The sequence below is a fragment of the Rousettus aegyptiacus genome, unplaced genomic scaffold (assembly GCF_014176215.1).
Source record: "Rousettus aegyptiacus isolate mRouAeg1 unplaced genomic scaffold, mRouAeg1.p scaffold_m13_p_1, whole genome shotgun sequence".
In the NCBI taxonomy this organism is placed as follows: domain Eukaryota; kingdom Metazoa; phylum Chordata; class Mammalia; order Chiroptera; family Pteropodidae; genus Rousettus; species Rousettus aegyptiacus.
Window position 1 is genome coordinate 58,806,058 of NW_023416284.1, and position 14,476 is coordinate 58,820,533.

The 14,476-nt window shown below is 39.0% G+C and overlaps 1 protein-coding gene across 5 annotated transcripts in view; it reads right to left on the reverse strand.

Annotated features, from left to right (window-relative positions):
* MCOLN2 (mucolipin 2) overlaps nt 1-14,476 on the reverse strand; it is a 47,982-nt gene that overhangs the window by 22,408 nt on the left and 11,098 nt on the right. For all 5 annotated transcript variants that reach the window (XM_016146051.2, XM_016146053.2, XM_016146052.2 and 2 more), the window contains exons 2-4: nt 13,247-13,406; nt 7,100-7,273; nt 5,179-5,332 (exon numbers count right to left, since the gene is read on the reverse strand). In XM_016146051.2, coding sequence (XP_016001537.2) covers nt 5,179-5,332; nt 7,100-7,273; nt 13,247-13,406 — 488 coding nt within the window. The remainder of the gene's footprint in view (nt 1-5,178; nt 5,333-7,099; nt 7,274-13,246; nt 13,407-14,476) is intronic.

Below are 14,476 nucleotides of genomic sequence, written 5' to 3' on the forward strand. Positions count from 1 at the left end.
TATTCGCATACGTTTCAGGAGAAATATTTAAACATAGGAAGAACGATAAAGCAAAACATTAGCATTTGGGAAATATAGATGAAGTGTGTACAAGGAAATCTTTTGGACTCTTGCAACTTTTCTGTTTAGTCTGGTACTTTTTTTAAATCAAAATTAAAGAGAAAGGAAAGGAACATATGCTTTGTTCAAATAAAAACAAATTATGAGCCGTAAACTATAAAAGAATGATTCCAAGGGCCTCACATAAAAATTTGTCCCATTATTTTGTAGCCCAGCACCTTGGCAAGAAACCCAGGCAGTCCAGAGCTGGTGAAGACCTTTCAAGGTCACACAGCCCTGACTACAAAACTGCTGTGAAGTCAGCCTGGCTGACTGTCACTCAGGCCATGTCTGTCTTTCAAATGGAAAAGCCAGGGCCTGGTAATAAGTAGGTACCCCAGGATCTTCTTATCTATCTCCTCAACTAAAGGATAAGGTCTTTGAGAGCAAGAGTATGTTATGTTATGTGTAATTAACCCACTGCCTAGTGTATGGCTGACACTCAAAATATGTCCTGGTATATAGCACATATTTACATTTTGTGAAAATTTGTCTTCCTGGGTCAAAAACGAGGACATGGAACTGAATGGACAACTCAACAGGCACAATATTTAAGAAAGGTGGGTGGCAGAGTGGGTGCCTCCCTGTGTTTGGCAAATAGGCTATTAGTGTCAAGAAACAATTTAATGTTGGTTTTCTTGACTGGACCTTGATTGATATGGTGAAGGTAGTTGATCAAAAGAAATTTGTTTTCTACAAGAAAAGATCGATGATGATAAAAATAGCTAAAATATACCAGGTACTTACTCTGAGCTAGATACTGTGCTGAAAGCTCTATGTTTTCTTATTTAACGCATTATCCTGTTTAATCCCCAGAGCAACTTTGTGAAATAGGCACTACTGTTGTGATTTTACAGAGGGACAAACCAAGGCACAGAGAGGTCAAGAGACTTCTGCAAGGTCACACAGCTAGCTAATGCAAACCAGAATTTAAATCTACATGTGTTCAAGTTCCAGAGTCTGAGCTCTTCACCAATATACTTGATAAGGCTGACCTCTGAGCGTCTACTTCACAACATCAAAAGGTCCAGGGTTCTTACTCGACTTACTCATTTATTCAATAAATATTTGTTGAAAGCGTTTATGGGGCAGCCACTGTGCCAGGCACTGAAGGTAAAGAGCAATGAACAAGACGGACAATTTCAATGTGGCACTCACACTGTAGTAGGGGAGATAAACGAAGAGTGAAAAATATACACAAAGTGGTATCATGATATGAGAAGTACTGCAAAGGCAGAGTGAAGTGATGGAGAGTAACCAGGTGGGGTGGCCCTACCCTGCAAGAAGTGGTTGGGGAAGGGCTCTGAGGTGCTGGGGATGTTTGCAGGGACCCCTGAGGGAGGAAAGAGAACAGGCTGTGCATAGATCCAGGGGGAATGCTCCAGGCAGAACAAAAACAAGAATGAGTCTCCCAGGCAAGTAAAAGCTTGGCTTGTTCAACAAACAGAGATGCTAGGACAGAGAAATTGGGTCAGGTGTGAGGGGCTTGGAGAGGTAGGCGGTTGGTCTGCTCCTACAGGAACTTGTGAATTTTATTCCAAATGGAATGAGAAGCCACTCGTTTTTTTTTTTGTTGTTGTTGCTGTTGTTTTTTTAACCAGAGAATGATATGACCTGATTTACATAAAATATCTTTCTGATTGCTGTGGGGTGGAGTGTGAGTAGAATAGTTAAGACTTCAAACAGGGAGACTAGTCTAAACAAGAGGTAATAGTGGCTTGGACTATTGCGGTAGCAATAGAAATGAAAAAATCAACAAATTCAAGTTTGGGGCTTGAGCAACTGGGATATTATAGCATGCAATGAAGATATTGGTGCCATTTTCTGAGATCGGGAAGACTAAAAAATATAGTTTGGGCGAGGGGGTAGGGAATGGGCAAGGTTTGAAATGTTCTGTTTTGGACACTGCATGTTTGAAATCCCGTTAGAGCCACAGTGGGGTTTTCAAGTAGCCAACTGAATATAGGAATTTGGAAGGGGGTGGGGTGGGGGTTCAGCTCAGAAATGTAAATTTGGGTGCAGAGAGAAGGGGCTTGACTTCTCAGAGGCTGAAAGAGGTGGGTCCTGTGCTGGGATGAGGCTTCTGATTGTCGCCTCACCTCTGAATTCTTTTGTAACACTAGGGTGAAGGGAAGCAGAGGGGAGCTGTGCTAGGAGCTTTGAAGATGTGGTGGTAAGATGACCATGTTCTGCTCTGGCATGTTTCTCCAGGAAGCACTGGGTGCTGGGGCACAGGTATGGAAGAGCCTAATGGTAGATGAGAGGGTCCAGGTGAGAAGGAAGGGAGAGGTAAGCACTTTTACAGCTTTCGTAAGGGACTGATACTGATGGACAGAGGTATCCTAGCTGAGTACAGGAGACAATGAAGGCAGGTGGTGATGGACAGTGGAAAATGTGACGTCAGTGAAGAGAGGTCTTCTGCTGGAGAGCACTGAAGCAGTGCTTCCGAGGTTTAACTAACATGCACGTGCATCACTCAAAGATCTTGCTAAGATGCAAACTTGGATTCAGTAGTTCTAGAGTGTGGCCTGAGGCTCTGCGTTTCTCACAAGCTCCCAGGTGATGCCCAGGTTTCTGGGCCTGGATTAGTAAAGACCTACTGGCACTAACTCATTACGTGACCTTAGCTTCACTCAGCATCAGTATCCTCACCTGTAAAATGAAGGCCAAACAGATGCTATGTAAGGTCCTTCTACCTGTAACATTCTTTTTTTAAAAAGTGAAATAAAAGAAAAAAAAATCCTTTAAACTGATCTGAGCAAATGACAATACTCTGAAAGAAGTAACATATTCAAAATATACAGCTTCTGCTAATTCATTTACTTAAACTATAAGGCCACATCACTGAAGTCAAACTCAGTTCCTAGTTATATCATCTGCAAATTTCCTCCCATGTGTCCAAGAAAAGAAAGCCTAAAATCCAGTATCAAGTATTTTAAAACTATTCTTTATATTTTTGGAATAGATACATCAAAAACATTTTCTTTGACAAGTTGTAGTTAACAAGTCAAAGAATACAGTTAACTTGCTTAAGCAGTTTTCTTAAAATCAAATTAATCATCAACTCGTTCCCATTTGTTTAAAAATATTCAGTATTCAGATAGAAAGGAAACGAGCAAGGACACCAATATCCAAACAATCAGGAGGAAGAAATCCTGCTTTCTGGCACTGCCTGTCGTACCTAGCCACTGATATTGACTTTAGCCATATTTCCTCAGTCGATTTTCCAAGAAAAATCAATAGAGGAAAATTGGAAACTAGTTGTATGATGCATGCAATTGAGTCACATATTTTTAAGAGGACAAGTGTCCGGTGGCTTCCGTGAAGCAGAGGGTCACTGCACAAGCTTTCGGCTCCACCTATCGGGTACTCCCATCACAGTGACTGGAACACCCACAGGGAGGAGCAGAGCTGAGGCCTCAGGAAAGAGATCCGGAGTGAAAGCCTCCGCCCCCCGAGTGCAGACTACCAAACAGATCTCGGAGAGCAGAAGTCGGCCCGGCAATCAGATGAGCCTCGTTTCAAGGCTGCTGACCACATATCTAGCCACAGACAGCTGACACCTGATGGTCCCTGAAAGCAACTTGGGGCCCTTGATAGTACTGGCTTAGGAGCTGCTCTCTCTAGAGCCAAGAGTATAGGGCACGAATACTCATGAAGAGGGGCTAAACAGGCAGCCTGTGGAAACAGAGTCAGAACCTCTGTCTTATGGGGGATGGTCTATTATTTTGCCAAGACATCTTAAAATCAGATTATAGGAAATATGGTCAAATGAACAAAACCACTCCAAATTTAAACTGCTACTAGGACCCCTACTCCTGAACTGTTATTTACTTGAGGGGCCCAGATTGGTCTTTGCAACCCTGCTACAGTCATATGCTGCTTACGACATGGTTACATTCTGAGAAATGCGTCGTTAGGTGATTCATCATTGTGCGAACATCATGAGATGCACTTACACACACCTAGATGGTGTAGCCTACTGCACACCTAGGCTATATAGTATAGCTTCGTAGGCTTTGAGGAGGAGGAAAAATATTTTTCCCTCTCTACACGTCTGGGTTCACTCCTTTAATAAAAGATAGATTAATGGGAGAAAACCAAACCAAAATTTGACATGTGTACCTTCTACATACAGAGACCTGGGAAAACTGATTATGTCATCAGGATGGTTGAAGCCAACATCTTCAGCTTAACACAAAAGATGTTGAGGGTGGGGAGTCAGTTATGGGAGGTGACCCAGAAAAGCACCGTAAACAAAGGTAAGGTTGGTTGTTAAACAGATTTAAATCTTTATCTTCTGCACTGATAAGAGTCTCAAGGCAAGGTCACCATGCCTCTTTCTGGTACAGGTAGGGAACACCCTTCCAAATGGAGATGCCCCTTATAATGTAAATGTCTTTCACAAAGGGTAACTTTTACTTGGTTTTCAGAGCTTCTACCCTGTGGCTGTTCCTCAAATTAACCAGCCTAAAATAATCCTTATGCCAAATAGACATACTTTGGGATGAAAGAGTGTTCCTCTACAGCTCCTAGGCTACAAACCCACACATCATGTTACTATACTGAATACTGCAGGCAATTGTAACACAAAGGTACTCGTGCAATGCATTGCACTATGACATCACTAGACAATAGGAATTTTTCAGCTCCATTATAATCTCATGGGACCACTGTATATACATGCTTTTATGTACATAAAACAGTGAGTACATACTATGTATATACCAGAGGTTTGCTGAATGAAAGACAAAACCTCCAGAGTCTTAAGTCAAACACTTTCCATTTAGGTAAGGGATGCTTTTAAATTCTTAACAGAATGACATAAAACAATTCTGCTACATTTACCCCCAAAAACAATAATATTGAGTTGCGCCAAAGAGATCCAATGTCCGGTCCCACCACCGTAGACCAGTTCCCCCGAGCCAAAGCTCTTGGCAAATAAATGTCAAAATAACAGCCCCAAATAGGTTAGCTGTCGCAAAAGCGAAGTTGTTGCATTTGGGGTGCCATTACATGAGGGCACTTTTCTCTTACCACAGATGATAAAGGGATATAATAAAATGATCACTGCATTACCTGTTTCAATGTCGCTGTCAATATTCAGTGTCTCATTAGAAAGAAACATGGTCCCTTTCTTGTAATGCTGCTTACAGACTCTTAAGCCAATTCTATTCTCTTCATTTTCTCCATAACCTAGGGTCCCCAGGGATATGTCCTTTAGACGATGATACTATTAAAAATAGTTAAATAAAAAGACTTAAGAGCTTTCAAGAGTTTCATTAGTAATTATAGCATATGGAATATATTTTAGCTTTTTAAAATTGTTTATATCATATCCCTTGATGTAAAATACCACAAGGTAATTGTTTCAGCTTGGGCATAAACTCATCCCCTCACAAAATTCAAAATTAAAGTCAACCTACTCACAGCCACTTCCACCTCAGTAAGGGCTAAAGCTCAGGTCCTGCCTATGTCTCTATGTGCTGCCTACTGACTGACCTTTGGCTCCACCACCCCCGCCCCTCCAAAGCCACACTGGCCTCCAGGCAGTTCCTGGAGCTAGTCAGGCACACTCCTCCCTGGGGCCTTTGTTGTTCCCTCGGCTTAGAACCTCAGGTTTTCTATCTGCTAGGTTCACTGCGTCAGGTCTTAACTCAAATATTATCACCTTAGTGAAGCCTTTTTTTTCACCATGAAATGAAAATTACAAACATCCATCACCAGCTCGCAGGCACCACCAGGCACTCCCAATCTCCTCCCCCATGTTTTATTCCATAGCAGTTATCACTTTCTGACATACCACTGAAGATCCAAGCCATCTACACCCCACAGCTTACATTGATATGAATTACATTAGCTTACAGTAGTTTACATAAACTTAACTTTACCACTTCCCTATCTGCACTAAGAGGGCTTTACTAGCCTGCATCTTCATTAACAAGATTTTTTTATTCCAGGAAACTTTTACCCAGGAACATAAAAGTTGCATATAACTGTATTGTTTATTCCAGGAACAGAAAAAAAAAAAAACTAATTTAAACAGTCAATTTGAAGATTTGAAGATTTAGTCTAATAACCCCCAAGACTCTGAATCCACCTCCTAACCCTCACCTGGCTGTGTCCACCAATCATAAACTATTCTATCATGATCTTTACCCAGTTCTCATCTAGCTCCCCTCACACTGAAAGACACCCACCCCATCCTTAAATCTAAGATTTCAAAATCCGTGTCTGGACTTTGCCCCCTTCATCTAAGCCACGACTGAGAATGGTCCAGGCAGTAGCTCCCTTACTGCTGTAAGCAATAAGCTCAGTTTTGATTAGTAGCACTTTTTTGGAGGTGTTTTCAGGGAGCCAGTTCCAATACTACACATTTTATTTCCTTTCATTTGTCTGGCTCTCCCCTATAAAATTGAGTTCTACAAGGAGAGGGTTTTTGTCTGTCTCATTCACGCTGTATCCCCAATGTTTAGAATAGTACCTGGCATATGCTAGGTACCCAAATATTTATTGAATGAATGAAAAAGAAGTAGAGAATAACAATTTCTTTCCTTTAAATGCTTTCTTCGGGCCTACCAATCTGGTTTCTCAATACCTGCCTAGATGTAACTATATTGTATTCTACTTCATATCCTTAAAATTCAGCTAGGCTTATTAATGCTAAGACATCAAAATTGAGACGCTAAAATCTTAGATTTAGTATCTCATCCATCAAACCTTCTGAGATTATAAATCTACTCTTGGCTATTTGATCCGGGATAAAGTAATCTCCCAAAAGTAGTGGCTGTGAAGGAATAAAATGAAAATGTAAATCTTAAAGAAACATTCTAAATAGGCAAAATCTGTTGTGTGAAAATGTAGCTGAAGAAATAACAATAAACATTTTTGGCAGACTATGAAATTTTCATTAGAATATTTTAATATACATATAATTCTTCTTTGCTAAGACAATTACCAATATATTCTTAAAGTATAGGTCATTCACACAAAAACTTGCCTGGTTAATAGCATAAAAGATGCTCTCATAGGCGTCCTCTTGAGTATATACACTGCAACTGTAGTTATCTTCATCTATGCCAGAATATCCTTTCAAAAACAAGTACTTAAAAGCAACAGTGTTTTCTTCTTTGAAAGCAACCACCAACTGGTTACTTAAACCAAAACGAATGAGCTAGAAAAGAAAATCAAAGAGGCATATGTAAATTTTACCATTTATCAGGGGAGGCAAGTGCCTTCTTATTAACATCAGCCCTCACCTATAAACATCAGCAAGGAAAATATCACTGCTTTGGTTTTTAATAATCGCATCAATGTCAAAATACAAGCACCAAAAAAGATAACCTCATCAAGTTATATCAGCCTTTTGAAATAGCATAAGATTAGAAGAAATCACCACTCCCAATGACTAATGGCCCTACTGGCCTTTAATGAAGGTGAAGAAGGAAGAATTTAAATGAGTTAAGTCTGAATTCATTTTTCTCATACTTGGATTTCAAATTAGTTGTTCTAAAAATCGGCGTTCTTCATAAAGAAATAATTCATTTTATTGACTTAACATTCAGAAATTATAAGTATTTTTAAAAATCACAGCTATGTTTTACATGTGGCTTTTAAGAATGTTTTTGAAAAGTGGCCAGCATGTACTTACTTCAGCTAAGACAAGATAATTGTCAAAGGAATTCAATTACTCCAGTTCTACAAAAACTCTCCTTTAAGATTTACACCCAATAGTTTCCCTCTCCAAGATTTACAGCATCAAAGCATCAGAAAGAATAGCAGGGCTTGCTTTTTATCTCTATGATGTCAAACCCATTCATTGTCACTGAGCACCTACTTACTTATTCTCCCTTACAAAGATAGGCACTAACAGCTCTCTTCATCAAGAGTGAAAGTATTTTTCTGCCCCAAAGTTTTTATTTTGAAATCCAATAAACGGGGAAAATTAGTGAGCATTGAAGGTTTACCACAAAAAAAGAAAAGAAACCCAGGGAATTACGCACACAGCTACACACACAACTCTCTCATATACACTCTCTCTCATACACACACTCTTACACACTCTTTCACACACACATGCACACTCATGCTCACTCACAACACACACTGTCATACACTTTCTCAGGAACATTCTTATGTACATACACTCTTTCACAGACACACACACACACACAGAAGTAGTGGTGGAAGAGAAGTCAACCCTCTATAAGCCCTGTCCCCGCACTATCACTTTTGGGGTCTATAGAGTTTGATGTCACCCCAATGGTAGTGGGATAATGACAGCGCAGACATGTAGTCAGCATTTTCCCTTGGTTATTCCTCAAATGATGGTCGTGAAGGATCACAAGTCATTAAGATACAATAGTTTTATTAAAAACATATTTTATTGGATAGATAAAGAATGCCCCAAGGAGGCACATGGATAAAGACAAAGTGTGCCCCAAGGAAGAACATGGTCACAGCAATGACAGCTACAGCAGAGCGTTGTAATAACAATCACAACCACAACAAGAGGGCAAAAAGGAGGGGGCAAAAAGAAGGAGAGCCCAGAGGACAAAAAGGGAATGTCTGCTTTATATCCAGGCAGTGATGGGGTGGTTCCAAAGACATTCCTAAGTGATCAGCAAGTAAGGTCATTTTGATTGACATCTGGGTGTTATATATAACTTTGCTTAGCGCACATGTACATACCCAGAATTCAGTCTGTTATAATTAGTTTCATGAACTTCAGGAATAAACATAGTATGATAATGACCTTCTGCACAGGTGTCTGTAGCCAGATTAGGCCAGCTAAGACTATGACCTTCCTGTTCTTTGTCTCTGGGGATGCAGGAGGGACTCTCTAACTACCCACAGGGTGTTCTCTGGGCTGTGCCTCTATTCCTTTGTTCCCCCTGTCACTCTATCTGACTAGCTACCTACCATTCCTATTTATCCCCATTCCACCTATGTAGAAACTGAGATTTTCCCTCATTAAATTGCTCTAAATCACCTAACTAGAATGAAAGTCAGCTCTAATTCTAATTAATTTGTTTATGCTACATAATTCCTTCCCTTGAAAAATTTATCTTTGGGGCTCTTATTGTCTAAAAGAACTTAGGTGCTAGCTTTCTAGAATCACAACTATTGTTTGAGCGTGTACATAGATGACACTCATTAGCATTTGAGCCTCACCAGGTCACATTCCTCAAATACCAAGTCAAAGGATTGAGCAGTTGCTAAAACCCAGCTGTTTTAAGGAAAATATCAGATAAGAAGTCCCACATCATCCAACCTGTGCTGAAAATCAAGCAAGGGAAGGTTAAAGGTTCTTCTGAGTATGAGATGTTTGACAATGGTGCCTCCAGGGCATGTCAGAAAAGGTCCTGTTGCTTTTTGAAAGCTAAAAAGGGAAACAACACACACCATTGTGTCATGGTTTTGTATAAAATACTAATACACAAATGAACAACTGGTACACATATGAAATAAGTTCTTCAAAGTTTGCTGAGTGCTTGTTCTGTGCTGAACTGGGATATGATGTGAGCAAGATCAACACCGAATGGTGTCGAATAACAACTCTTACCTACTAAGTGCCAAGCACCGTACCTGAAATTTGTAATTTTTATTTTTCATTTAACTCCCCAATACTTTATGAGGGAGATGTGATACTGGGCTCCCCAAGGACGGGATTTTTTTTTTCTTTTTTCCATACTCAGGAACTGGAATAGTGCCCATCACAATGTCAGAGTCATATACTAAATCTATTGATGAATATAATCCCATTTTATACAAGTGTAAACTTAGCTCAAGTTATTTATACAGGTTGAAGAGCTAGAAAGTATCAGAGTGAGGATCCGAATAGATCTGCTTGACTCACCTGTTTGTTCTCTTGATCACCTGATCACACTACCTCTCAAACTGAAATGCTGCCTACTTAACTCTAAAAGCAGAAATAGGAACTCATTCCTCTCAACCTCAAGTTAAGCTAAAGAAACACTCACACACACACGCAAAAATCTGAATGGGAATGGATAACTTGATCAAGAAAGTGGCATACAATTTACTGATATTTTAAGCCATTATTTTATTTAAACTCAAAGCTCATCAACTCAACTTTGGGAATGAGAGAACTAGAGGTGTAATCTCTGCTTGAACCACCCACATCTGGCATCAGGAACAAGACAGGTCCTCTATTCTATTGTTCATAGAACAAGCCAAGATCCACGTGTACAGCCTAGTATCAGGTAAGGGCTGCGATTTTCAAAGCATCTCTCTCGGTGGAAGAGAGAAACCCTAGAAAGTAGATGTGAAGTCTCCTTCCTGATATGGCAGAACTAAACATTCCCTACAGGGGAAGAGTAAGGTGATGACAGAAGTGGCGAAATAATTTTATTCTTAAAAAGGAGTTGACAAAAAATGCATCTTAGCTCCTCTAACTAGATCTTAAGATTTGCTGGGAATATAAAACAGAAAAACAACTACACAACTAAGTGCAATCTGGCAAACACTGTGAATTTAAGACCTGATTATGCAGTCAATCAATGCAGAAAATATTCTGTACCAGGTAAAAACAAGATACCACTCTAATAATGTACAAAAAATATGGGAGGGAAAGAGTAGAACTAGCGAAAGAATGTAGACACCTCTCTCAAGATTATAAATTACTGCAGAATGCAGAGTAGGAATGTCTAAAAAAAAAGTTTCTTTCTCATCAACCCTGATAAAATGCCACACATCCCATTAGACTTGAGGATGGAGTGCTAAAAGAGACAGAAAAGGAGGAGGAGAGAAAAGTGGGATTTGAAGGAAGGAAAGGTATTTGAGAAATCTGCTCCAATTAGATATCACCCAAGTAGCAAATATTATTCGAGTAATCGTATAGGGCAACAAAAGTTTAATCCCTCCTCAGTTTTGTTAGGGGAGACAGGGTATACCCACACAAAAAGTAAATTATGAATTCCTAGAAATATGCTATTAAAAGTGAAATTAGTGATGTAGACACAGGGGTACTGGTGCACTCAGGAAAACCATGTGCTGAGTGATCAGATAAAGGTGGTAAGGGAGATGGGCTTCAAACAGCACCTACAAGATGAGGAAGGAAAAAGAGTCACTCCGGATGGAGAGGAACAAACAGCAGAAATCATTGGGTGGGTTTATCCAATTTTGGGGAGGAAATTGTAGACGAAAATCTGTTAGGAAGGAAAGTTGAAGGAAAGACTATGGATATCTGTGAATTCTGGGTTATAGGGCCAAGAGTTTCTTCTGCGGGAAATAGAGTTCTGTAGAAGTTTCTGAATAGGAGAGTGACACAATGAAGGTATTCTGAGAAAAATTAACCTGATATTAATATTGAATGACTGCTATGTATGTGGATAAGAAAAGTAGGCATAAAATGAAGGCTAGAAGCAGCCAATTAATTTATCTGTTCTCCTAGATTGCAAACTCTGAGGACCTGCATCCGGAATAGACACAATATGAGAATAAGAATGAAGTCTTTACAGCCAGACTGTGGGGATCAAATTCCAGCTGTGCCACTTAATAATTGAATGGCCATAAGCAAATTACTTAACTTTCTTTGGCCCAGTTTCCTCATCCATGAAATGAAGTAATAACTGAACCTGCCTCACAGATTTGCAGTGAGGATGAAATGAGTTAACACACACAAAGCATTTACTGTGCCTGGTACATGGTAAATGCTATGCATGTGTTAACTGTCTGCAGCGGTAACATATACACAGCTGTACGATCAACAGACTGCATAGCATATGAGGTGCTTCATACATATTTTTAATTAACTAATGAGATAAGAGTCTGTGCTAGAGAGAAGATAGCCAGTATGGCAAAACATAAATAGAGGCAGCTTTGAAGGAAGAATCCATAGGATCCAGTAGATGTCAAGACTAAAAAGGTAAGTCAAAGATTGTGATGATATTTTCTGCCTTGATAAGTTAGAATTTTACTAACATTAATAGATCAAAAAACTGAAATGAAAACTAGTTTGGCAAGAGAAAAAACTTGAAAATAATTAAAATTAACCAAATGGCAAAGAGGACATTATTTCTCCTCTTTCTAAGTAATACTAAGACTGTACCTATTTCCTAGGTTGCCAAAATTAAAACTTCAAAACCAAGAATTAAAATGAAAACAAGTTTTAAAAAGAGCTAAGCATATACATTTAACCATAGCCCTGCATCTCAATCTTGCTAGGTTTTTTTTTTGTTTTTTTTTTTTTGATGTAACTTAGATACCCTAAAACTTAAGCTGGTATAGTACAGCATGTCAGACAATGAAAAGACCTCTTTATGAACACAGATGCAGCTTCAGTTATGGTAGGAACCTCCTCTCATTTCTAAAACTGTATGGAGATGTTTTCAGAAAGATATTTATTTTCGTGTTCCAGAAATAACATCTTTACACATATTTTCCCATTGATAACAGAATGATCAATTGACAGTGGGGCTGAATACCTCAAACAAGTACTGTTTTTAAAAGATCACGTGTTTCAAATGTAGCGACCTCGAGAGATGCCTCCCTGAACCGAAGCTGGAGGTGTACCACAGACGCAAAAACTACAATGGCAACTCTGCTGGTGGTTGTGACACTGGCGATAAAGTACTCAACAATATGGACTTAAACAAAAGGTCTCAAGGTAGCCCTTGTATGCTCCTTATAGTTCCAGGGCGTTGGTATTTAGTTAGAACACTTAGCTACTGATAAAAAGGAAACTTGACATTCTGTTGTCTTTAAAGTCAAAACAGTCAAAAATGCAAATTTCAAAAGTATATTTAAGTAAGACATATTTGGATAAAGATGAGAGATTTCAAGAACACAAATCACTTTGGATTGAGCGGCATTAGCCAGTGTATGTGCCTCATTCAGATACAGAACTATCCCTCCCCACCACATACACCTAAACACGGATCTATTTGTCTATATTTAAAGAACCTGTGGAGACAGGACCTCATAATCCCTTACTAAAACAAAGCTGTTATCAAAATGAACTTCAACCTACCATCTGCCCTCCAGAGTCAACATAATTTTATAGTTTTATGAAGCCAAGTGGACTTTTCAGAACAAAAATCAAGCAGCAGAACATGTGAAAATACTCATTTCAGGGTAAGGGGAATAAGCAAACAACAAAAAAAAAAACCTCATAACAAATTACCTGTGTGGTGACCATGACTATCTTCAAAATCTGCAAACCCAGTTTCCATGGAATCTGGTGTCTGGCTCGGTATTTTTCACAAGGGTTCATGAAGTAAAACTTCAGGTCTTCCCTCAGACATTCTTCTTTCACCTCAGAATCAAGATGAGCCATTGCATTTCTGCCATAGAAGACCAATTTTTAAATACACAGAACATGTATATGAACACATCAGAAAGCTCCTAAGTAATACTTCCCATTCATGTGCTTTACCCATTCTTACAAGCAAAACTGTCTAACAGTGAACTCCTCCTCTCTTTAGAACACTGAAAATTATTCAGGACCCGCTATCACTTAGCTATCTATTTAGTTCTAAATGGCCATTCTCAAAAATTATAAGAATAAGATTTTATTTTATTTACAAGACTCATTAATTCCTATATCTTAACATATAGTATTCACCTGTCACTGAAGTGTTAACAAAAACTAGATGGAATACTTTCATAGCATCTCTCTACTAGGCACAAATAGAGATAGCTGTATCACCTTATATTCGTAAAATTTGCTTTTACTATTTCAAAGGCTCTGGACTCAGGAATGGGCATATGACTCAAGCAAAGCAGAAAAGAAGCAATGAGATATGGTCACAGGACTACAATTATAACTGATGGGAGAGAAGTGATCTTCCCACTAAAGTAGTCCCCAAAGTGGGGTGTGAAAACAATCCACTGGGAATATAAAAAATGTTAATACTCCTGTTTCATTCTTTATCATAAAAACAAAAAGTGAGCTCTCCTGATAATTCATAGAACACACAGAATAATGCTGGTATGCAGTAGCATTGTAATTTATAAATAAATATACACACATTGGGGATATGTTCTTAAATTTTACTGTGGGATGCATAATCAATACAGTTTAGCAATCACAGACTTAAAGCATAGGCCATGAGTCTAGAAATTCTGGAAGCCCTCTCACCATCACAGGAAAGCTTTCCAGAGAGTGGAGCTAGCGCAGAACAGACAGAGATAGATACTAAGGCTAATGGCAGTGTTTGAGTTCCTGGACCCAGCTGTGTTTAAAGCCATTCATTCCAAGATTTTCTATTAGAGCTAACAAATACACTTTGAGGCTTAAGCCAGTTTGAATCATATTTCTGTTTCTTACAATAGGAAGTATCTGTATGGTAAGCTTAATGAATAAATTCTATTAAGTTTAGCCCATCATTCAAGCTACTCAATTTCTAGGGAA